Source organism: Gymnoscopelus braueri, assembly GCF_963280865.1.
Source record: "Gymnoscopelus braueri genome assembly, chromosome: 19".
In the NCBI taxonomy this organism is placed as follows: domain Eukaryota; kingdom Metazoa; phylum Chordata; class Actinopteri; order Myctophiformes; family Myctophidae; genus Gymnoscopelus; species Gymnoscopelus braueri.
Window position 1 is genome coordinate 2,384,900 of NC_137621.1, and position 10,510 is coordinate 2,395,409.

At 44.5% G+C, this 10,510-nt stretch overlaps 1 protein-coding gene across 1 annotated transcript in view; it reads left to right on the forward strand.

The window, feature by feature from the left end:
- The first annotated feature begins 933 nt into the window (after positions 1-933).
- The window catches only part of LOC308074145 (coiled-coil domain-containing protein 85C-A-like), a 72,722-nt gene continuing 63,145 nt past the window's right edge, over positions 934-10,510 (forward strand). Inside the window, exons 1-3 of the mRNA XM_080413477.1 lie at positions 934-1,900; positions 3,750-3,968; positions 4,641-5,079. Of these exons, the coding sequence (XP_080269603.1) occupies positions 1,682-1,900; positions 3,750-3,968; positions 4,641-5,079 (877 nt within the window). The 5' untranslated portion in view covers positions 934-1,681. The remainder of the gene's footprint in view (positions 1,901-3,749; positions 3,969-4,640; positions 5,080-10,510) is intronic.

Genomic DNA, 10,510 nt, shown 5'->3' on the forward strand with positions numbered 1-10,510 from the left:
ACTCATTGTGACCTTGTAGATCGGCTATTTTCAAATGGCCAAAATGTAAATAGGGCTGATGGTTAATGTATGTTTTGTAATAATAATCCAAATCTACAAAGTAGTAACGTTTTCAAATAATTGTAGTGGAGTAAAAAGTACAATATTTGCCTCTGAGATGTAGTGAGTAGATAAGTAAAAGCACAGAAAATTGGAAATACTCCAGTAAAGTAAAATTTCTTCAAAATCGTACTTAAGTACAGTGCGTGAGTAAATGTACTTAGTTACTTTACACCACTGTAGATGTCTACAGCCATACATTTCCAGTAATACAAATGAGATTTCTGTTTACTGAGATGTGCAGTGACAGTTTCTCAACACTAGAGTGTACTGGTGGATAAAGCTAGGAGGTAGGCCTACCCGAACGCAATGACAACACAGATGGAAAAAAGAAGCTAGCAGTAATGGAATATAATATATTCCATTACTGCTAGCTCCTTTTTGTACAGTAGGTTATACATGCAGGAAATAAGGGGCTTACAACTGGTCAAACTATTACCTAATAGGCCTGCACAGGCCTGTCACATTTATTACATAATCGTCTAATCACAATTATTTGAGATAATCGCAATTATTTTTGCATAATCATCATAATCGTTTCCATGTTGAAAATTTTTCACACATTTTCAAATATAAAAAAGCAGAAATCGCTTTTTTTTTTTTTCATTAAACAAAATGATTAAATATGTCAATAATGTATTTGTATATTTAAGTTATTTGTCATATCTGTGCATTTTTTGATTAGGAAGCCTAAAAGGCAAACAGAAATAACATTTTCATTCACATGTTCCAATGTTCAATGCCAAACACACAATTAAATTGTTTATCGCAATTATTTGAGCGACGATTAATCGTCAACTTAAATAGTGACAGCCCCCCAGACCCATAGAGAGAGAGAGTTACGACACGCGTTGATCTCGTCACTAAGCGGGCCGCTATGGGCTGTAATAGTTACACACATTTGGAACTATTTCATTGATATAGAACTAGCATTTCCGCATTCAATTCTTCCGATGGGAGTCAACGCCAATGTCGTCACTCTCACATTAGAACACGCTGGACAGCCCTAGTTCCGCGTGCGTCACAGAAAGAGGCGTGAACACAGAAGTTACTACGATGAGAAGCAGCCTGGTGGTCAGTGAATGTTCACTGTTCTGTGAGTGGGTCAGTCCGTCCGTTACTGCGCTCTCTAACAACAAGAACCGGACTCCAGAGGAGGATACATCATACACAACAAGTTGAATTCATATTGTTTTTGTATTATTTGTTAACAGAGTGGATCTCGTGGCTGCTATAGAATCTATAGATAGTTGTATTTGTGTTGAATCCTACCGACAGGATTAACGGAGCTCAGCCTAGTTGGGTCACCTGCTCCTGACCCGGGCTGTGGAGCAACCTGCGTCCCTTCAGAGGAAACAACAGGATTAATTATGCATGTTGTTGTTGTTGTTGTTGTTGTATTATTATGTCATTGATCTGTTCTGGAAGCAGCATGATGATCATCATCTAACATGGATCTGGGATTAATGACGTTTTCACTGAAGAAACTCTGAGGATTCACCTGGAAATATTATACTTGGAGCTTTAATTGGAAACAAACGGTGCTCTGCTTTGCTCTGTGGGGGGATAATAATAATACATAATGGACGCAGTGGGGGACCGGGACCACCGGGACCACCGGGACCACCGGGACGCGGGCGGCCGGCCGTCCGACCAGGAGCTGCTGCTCCTCGGCCAGGAGGAGCAGCAGCTCCTCGGCCAGGAGGAGCTGGTGCGGAGGCTCCGCCGGGCGGAGACAGACAGGATGGGTCTGATGCTGGAGCAGGGAGACAGGATGAAGGACGTGAACCGCAGCCTGCAGGTCAGGAACTATTACTAAGTACATTTACTCATCAAGTACTGTACTTAAGTACAATGTTGAGGTATTTTTTACTTTACCTTACTGAAGTATTTCAATTGTTTTACACTTTTACTTCTAAGCTTAGCTACTCATAGCCTAGCTCCTCTCCCTCCGCTCTGAGATGAGGTTCCACAGCGTCGGGTACAGGCAGGTGAGGACACCGGCGAAAATTGTCCACTATGCATGATTCTGACCTTTTTTCACACATCGTATCCATAAAGTAAATGAAAGCCCTACTGCTCTCAGATGTTTTACATTTTAGCGGCCAAGAAGGTTTTACCGACGGGTTGAAACAAGCGTTTAAATCGCGTTTTTAGTCAGCCTGTGGCCAGTCAACCCCCGTCCGCATGCGCTGTACTGCTCCCCGTACGATTGCATTGGGAAAACATGGCCACAGGCTGACTAGAAAAGCGATTTAAAAGCTTGTTTCAACCTGTTACTTAGATTTTCTTGGCCGCTAAAATGTAAAACATCTGAGAGCAGTAGGGATGACCTTTACTTTTTGGATACGATATGTGGAAAAAGGTCAGAATCATGCATAGTGGACAATTTTCGCCGGTGTCGTCACCTGCCATTACCCGACGCTGTGGGACCTCATCTCAGAGCTACACAGCGGAGGGAGAGGTTCCAAATGGGGGCGGGGCTACTCATCTAACGCGCTGCTATTCTCATAGACCGAACATTACACTGCCGTGAGAGTTTTCCGTCTTTAGTAAAAAAATAAACAAAACTACTTCGCTACTCACCTAAACAAAGGCTGTTTTGTGTTTTATAAAGTCAATCCTCCAGGGTGGAAAGCCTCTCAGCAGGGGTGGACTGGTCATTTGGCGTACCGGGCAAATGCCCGGTGGGCCGCGGGCCAGTGGGCCGCTGGGCCACCCAAAAAAAAAAAAAAAAAAAAAAAAAAAAGTTTTTTTTTTTTTTTTTTTTTAATCAAATATTTTTGCTCCCGTTTTAGGATTATTACGGTCATTTCAGGGTCGTGTGGCCCAATTATTAGTTACGTTAATGTTTGGGCTGGGATGCTTTCCAGCAGGGGCCTCAGTGCGGCTGCAGAGTTCATGTGCAGGGCTGGGCTGAAACAGACAGTGAAACCCCCCCCCCCCCCCCCCCCCCCCCCCCGTTGACAAAACAGTCCGGGGGGTGGTGGGCCGGTCCGGCCCACCACCGGTCCACTGCGCCCCCTACAGGTCTGGTAAATGATAATTTATATTGACTAAATCTGTAGAGGGCGCAGTGGAGTAAATACAATTTCAATCTGGCGGACATATTTTATGTTCTGCCCATAAAGTGTATTCTACAGAGAAGGTGGAGTGCTGAGAGGCCTCCCACCCTGGAGAATAGACTTTAAAAAACACAAACCAGCCTTTCATTTGGTGAGTAGAGAAGTAGTTTAGTTTATCTTTTACTAAAGACAGAGACCTCGCACGGTAGTGGAATGTTGGGTCTATGAGCAGAGTGTTAGAGTTTGATTGATTGAATACTTTATTTAGAAGTTTGCACATGAAAGTACAGTTTAGATACAAGGTCAGAACTAAATAGGATTTAAAAAGCCCATGACAGCCTAATGGCTTGTTTCAAATGTGGTCCTTTTGTACTCAATGCACAGTGACATTAAATGACAGATAGATATACACTACTAATAGCTCACAACGTATCGATGTAGATCGGCTGGTTCAACTGTTTGAAAATGTTTTTAAAAATAGTAAAAAATGCCAAAGACGTTTAGGGATAATGGGTAAAAGGCACCAGAGAAAATATGGCCCGCAGTCCATTTACCATGGACCGTTCTTCTACCACTTGGCCTCAGGTCCACCTCCATGAGATCCGCAGCCTGAAGGAGGTCAACCAGAAGCTCCAGAACGACAACGCGGAGCTGCGTGAGCTCTGCTGCTTCCTGGACGACGACCGGCAGAAGGGCAAGAAGCTGGGCCGCGAGTGGCAGCGCTTCGGCCGCCACACCGCCACGGCGCTGTGGAAGGACCTGGGCGTCTACCAGCAGAAGCTCCGGGAGCTGGAGGACAACCAGGTAGAGAGGAGGCGGACCAGACAGTGATACATTATTGACCCGTTCAATCCGGGGGAACGCATCTCTGTCATTTTAAGATAGATGTCTTTGGGCTATTCAAAAATAGCAGATATACAAGCTCATAGCGCGGCACCGAGTGCCGCGCTATGAGCTTGTAGATCTGCTATTTTTAAAAAATCGTGAAAATGTGTGTGCAAATATTTGAATATATATCTTTTTTTTTAAGGAACATTTTTAACTGAAATCTTTGCTTCTGGGGGGTCCCTGGAACAACATACTTTGAGATGGGGGTCCGCGGCCAAATACATGTCATTTTGGGGGTCCTTGACATGAAAAAGGGGTTGTGCCGTTGCGATAATCTGTTCCATAATTATTGTCAGTTGAATGTATGTTGTTTTTGCCAAAAAGCAACAGAAAGCACAGAAAAAGGCTTTTTTCTAAATCCATTAACATGGAAGTGAACGTGGCTGTTTTTTCTTTTTTGCAATCACGTGATTTGCTCCTTCACTGGGAGTGAAGTGGTGACTCATAGGGTTAGCGAAGAGCGCCATCTAGCGTATAAACACTGAAAACACCAAAACATATCACACACGTCATTGGCAGTGAACGAGTTAAAACGTAATAAGTCCAGCACTCAAGTAAACGTACTCAAATCATGCCGTCCAATCACAGGAGGCGGTGGTACAGGAGAACACGGAGCTGAAGGAGATGGTGGTGATGCTGGACGAGGAGATGAGGAGCATCCAGGGAGGAGGAGGAGGAGGAGGAGGAGGGGGAGGGGCTGGTTCTCGCAGCTCCATAGAGAGCCAGTCCAGCCTCAGCAACCTGAACGGAGGAGGAGGCTGCTCCTCGTCGGCCGTGGCGGTCGTAGGAGGAGGAGGAGGAGGAGGCTGTACTCTGCGGGACCTGGGCGACGGGAGCAGCACGTCCAGCGCTGGCAGCGCCGGGAGTCCCGACCACGCCCACCCCCACCACCACGCCCACCACCACGCCCACAACCACACCCACCACGCCCTCCACCACAAAGCATCGGAGAGCAAGACGCTGAGGAGGTCTCTGGATGACCTGTCTGCAGCCCACCATCACAGAACTGTTCCCAACGGGCTCAATGGTGAGTTTTACCTTTTGGTTAACCCTTTAACACAGTGGTGTCCAAACTTTTTTCAAAGGGGGCCAAATTAGAAAATATGAAAACACCCAAGGGCCAGCTTGCGTGCTCGCGGAGCGCGCACGCGTGAAAATTTCCGATTATAGGCGTATTTTGGGCGTTTTTGGACGTTTTATTGTTACTTTATTTCGGTTTTAGGGTTAAGCAAGAGCTAGAGAAGGTGCTGCTATCCTGAGGCGAAGGAGGAAAATGCAACTTTCACTTTTATAAATCTTTTTATTTTTTTGAAGGTGCAGGCGGGCCGTTCATAATACAATTTAGGAATGAAGCCAAGGGCCGTATAAAATGTGTCCTGGGGCCGCAAATGGCCCGCGGGCCGGACTTTGGACACCACTGCTTTAAGAACGGGAACGCATCTGTGTGAGATTCTTTTTTTTATTAAATAGTGAACATTTGTGCAAAGCCTCTGTGACATACTAGAGTCATGTCCAGAGGGTGGTCTTGCATATCATGTCCAGGGGGTGGTCTTGTATATCATGTCCAGGGGGTGGTCTTCTACAGCAAGCCGCCTCACGCTACAGAAACAGGAGATGGACTCCTACGCTGTGGACCACATGGCTCATTACGTATGCATGTATATATATACAGCTTATCTTTGATTCTTCTCTGGACCTGTTGCTTTCCTTCTATGTTCTTCTTCTTGCTTTCCCTCATTTCACCTGTAATGTGACAATGAAGTCTGATTGTGAATGTAACTCTCAGAGTTATAAATGGAGTATCTAGGGATGATAGAGTCGAGAAGAAGTAAAAAGTGGAACAGAGCCTCTCTGCTCTCTACTGTAACAACACAGCCAATCATCATCATGACATTGTTTTCACACACAGCTGTGTGTGTGTGTGTGTGTGTGTGTGTGTGTGTGTGTGTGTGTGTGTGTGTGTGTGTGTGTGTGTGTGTGTGTGTGTGTGTGTGTGTGTGTGTGTGTGTGTGTGTGTGTGTGTGTGTGTGTGTGTGTGTGTGTGTGTGTGTGTTGTATGCGGGGAGAAAGCCAATGTTTGCTTTGTGGCTTAATGAGAAACCATTATGCACACCATGTGAAATACCTGCTTCACACACACACACACACACACACACACACACAGACACACAGACACACAGACACAATTCAATTCAATTCAAAGGGCTTTATTGGCATGAGAAAACATACGTTTACATTGCCAAAGCAGAAAGCATAATACAATACAGCAATACAATCAAAACGAAAAATATGTACATTTGAAAGTCAGAATCTTCAATAGATCAATTTCTATGTACCAAGATCACTGGGTGCAGTTATAGTGCCGGAATATACCCAATGATTAGTCTTTAGGGTGGTTGTGTTCCGTTTGATATCCTTTTCCTATCACAGCAACTCACGAATCTTGCTGCTGTGTTTGCACATTGTTGTACTTCGCCCAGCAGATATGGGAGTTTTTTGTCATTGGTCATGTTTTCAAAATCTCTGTGTGTGGTTGTAATCTGTGGGAAGTATGTGTCTCTGATGTCTTGGTACAATGGACAGACGGTTAGGAAGTGTAGCTCGGTTTCCACTTCATTTTGTGTGCAGTGGGTGCATAGTCTGTCTTCTCTCGGGATACAGGTCTGCCTGTGACGACCTTTCTCGATCGCAAGACTGTGCTCACTGAGTCTGTACCTGGTTAAGATTTTTCTTTGTTTTGGGTCAGTCACGGTGCTCAGGTATTCTGCCACTGCGTATTCTCTGTTTAGGGCCAGATAGCATTCTAGTTTACTCTGCTTTTGTGTTGCTTCTTTCCAGTGTGTCAGGTAGTTTTCCTTTTGCTGTTTTATAATTTGGTTTAGTCCAATGGGTTTTCTATCTCGTGGCTCTGTTTGTGTTTGTGCCCGGAGTTCCAGGGCCAGCTGGCTGAGGGGGCATCTCTCTAGGGTTTCGCTGTGTGTGAGTGCCTTGTTATGGAGTGCATCTAGGTCGCTTTCTTTTAGGTGGTTGTAGAACTTAAGTGCTCTCTTTTTTATTTTGATAATTAGTGGGTATCGTCCTAATTCTGCCCTGCATGCATTATTTGGTGTTTTTCGCTGGGTACGGAGAATGGATTTGCAGAATTCTGTGTGTAGGGTCTCGGTTTGGTGTTTATCCCATTTTTCAAGGTCATGGTTTGCTAATGGTCCCCAGATCTCACAACCATAGAGGGAAATTGGTTCTATCACAGAGTCCAGTATTTTAAGCCAGGTTTTAATTGGGATGTCTATTTTGATATTTCTTTTGATAGCATAGAATGCCCTTCTTGCCTTGTCTCTCAGGTCCTTTACAGCTTGGTTGTAGTTCCCTGTGCTGCTGATGTCTAGGCCAAGGTAGGTATAGTTTTTTGTTTGTTCTAGTGGGATTGTATTTAGGAAAAATTGATGGTTTTGGCGGCTGGATCTTTTTTGAAATATCATGATTTTAGTTTTAGTTAGGTTCACTGTCAGGGCCCATTTCTGGGAGAATTTGTGTAGGAGATCAAGTTGCTGCTGTAGTCCTTCCTTGGTTGGAGACAGCAGCAGCAGGTCATCTGCAAAAAGTAAGCATTTGATTTCTGTGTTTGCCAAGGGGATGCCTGGAGCTGTGGACTGTTCTAACGTTTTTGCTAATTCGTTGATATATATGTTGAAGAGTGTTGGACTCAGGCTGCATCCCTGTCTAACTCCTCGGCTTTGGGGGAAAAAGTCTGTGTGCTTTTCGCCTATTTTAACTGCACATTTGTTGTTAGTGTACATTGATTTTATGATGTCATAGGTTTTCCCCCCAATGCCACTCTCCAACAGTTTGTACATCAGACCCTCATGCCAAATTGAATCTAATGCTTTTTTTGAAGTCGACAAAGCAGGAGAATAATTTGCTTTTGTTTTTGTTTAATTGGTTGTCAATTAGGGTGTTTAGAGTGTAAATGTGGTCTGTTGTGCGATATTTTGGTAGAAAGCCAATTTGTGATTTGCTCAGGACATTGCTTTCTGTGAGGAAGTTTAGAATTCTGTGGTTGAGGATCATGCAGAGGATCTTTCCGAGGTTGCTGTTTACACAGATCCCGCGGTAGTTATTTGGGTCATATTTGTCTCCACTTTTGTGGAGTGGCGTTATCAGCCCTTGATTCCATGTGCTGGGGAAGATCCCAGAGCTGAGCACGATATTTAGGAGTTTTAGTATGGCTATTTGGAATTTGAGGTCGGTGAATTTGATCATTTCATTTAGAATACCGTCTGCCCCGCAGGCCTTCTTGGTTTTAAGTGTTTTTATTTTGTCTTGTAGTTCTTTTAGGTTGATTTGGGAATCTAGTGGATTCTGGTAGTCTTTTACGGCTGACTCTAGGTTTTGTAGTTTATCTTTTATTTGTTTTTGCTCTTTGTTCTTCTCGATTGGGCCAAAGAGGCTAGAAAAATGGTTCACCCATATATCTCCATTTTGGATGGGTAGTTCGTCCTGTTTTAGCTTATTAAGTCTGTTCCAGTTTTCCCAGAAGCTGTTTGTCTGTATGGAATCCTCGATATCTTGCAGTTGGTTTCTAACATGTTGATCTCTTTTTTCTCTTACTGTTTTCTTGTATTGTTTCAGTGTTTCCCCATATTGGAGACGTGTGTTGTGGTTGTCTGGGTCTCTGTGTTTTTGGTTTGATAGTTTCCTTAATTTTTTCCTGAGATTATTGCAGTCATTATCGTACCATTTGTCATTCTCAACATTTTTTTTTTCTGGCTTTCCTATTTGATACTTTTAGGTTTGCTAGTGAGGCTGTTAGTTCAAATATATGATTGAGGCCTTCTACTGCCCTGTTTACACTTTCACTGTTTTCTTCAAAGGTTTTTTCTAGGAACTGATCCAGTTGTGATTGGACTTGTTTTTGCCTAATAGCATTTTGGAAAGCTTCTGCGCTGTGTTCATTCCATTTGTAACGTTTTTTTTATAGTATGTAGTTTGTTTGGCATTTGTTCTTTGTGTCTGTGTGTTGATCTGTTTAGATAGGCTGTGGTTCTGTTGTGGTCTGACAGGGGTGTTTGCGGGCTGACTGTGAAAGCTCTGAGCGATGCCAGGTTTATGTCCGTGATAAAGTAATCTACCGTGCTGTTTCCCTGGGATGAGCTGTATGTATATCTACCGAAGGAGTCCCCTCGGAGTCTACCGTTAACGATGTACAGACCCAGTGAGCGACAGAGCTGTAGCAGTTGTGACCCATGTTTGTTTGTTGTTTTGTCGTGATTGTATCTCGGGGGACATGTTGGGGAGCTGATGTGTCCCCCTCCTGGTAAGTGTTTGTTTCCCTGTGTGTTGAGGGTGTCAGGCCCTTGTCCTGTTCTGGCATTTAGGTCTCCACAAATTACAATGTGACCGTGTGCCTGGAAATGGCTGATATCCTCTTCTAGTGTGGGGAAAAATTCCTCTGTAAAGTAAGGGGATTCAATTGGGGGGATGTAGGTGGCACACAGGTAGACATTTTTTTCGGTTGTGGTAAGTTCCTTGTTTAATTCCAGCCAGATGGAAGAAGTTCCAGTTTTTACTAGCTTAATGGCGTGGATTAGTTCTGATTTGTACCATATTAGCATACCTCCAGAGTCCCTTCCCTGGGTGACTCCTGCCAGTTTTGTAGATGGTACCACGAGTTCTCTGTAGCCAGTAGGACAGCCAGTGGGGCCGTCCCCTCTGTGCCATGTCTCTTGTAGAACAATGATGTCTATGTTTGCAATCTCTTTGGCAAAGTCTGGGGTTCTGCTCTTGATGCCAAGGGCAGTCGACCTCAAACCTTGTATATTCCAGGATGATATAGTGAGTGATTTGTACTCCATTGTTCACATTGTTGTTACATTCCAGAGGTTCTGCCCTGGGCCCATGCTGTGTAGAATTCCCTGAACATCTGCTCAATGCTGTGTGTGCTGGGGATGGCTCTGGTCACCGCCTGTGCGTATGTGTATGGTTGGAGAGTGAGGGGGAGAGTGGGCGGTGGTGAGGCTGATGCAAGAGTGTATGGGATGGACATCAGTGGTGTGGGTGAGCTGTGTGTGGGATGAGGTCTGGGTGGAGCAGTGAGGATATGCATCAGGGGTGTGGGTGGGCCGCCCTGTTGTGTGGCATGGGGTCTGGATGGGGCGGAGGGGTGTCTAGGAGAGGGTCTGCTAGGTTGATAGGGGTGGTGACGTCTAGTAGAGTGTCCTCTGTGTGCAGTGCGGTGTCCTCTGGGTGTAGGACAACCAATTGTCTAAGATCAGTGTGTTCCATTTCGGTCAGTTTTTAAACTCTCAACTCAAGTTTGTGTCTTTTCATTAGTTTGTGTCTTTTCATTAGTTTGTGTCTTTTCATTAGTTTGTGTCTTTTCATTAGTTTGTGTCTTTTAGTATACCACGTCAGTCCCATTGATCTAAGCCGATTGACACAATGGATTGATTGATCATTAA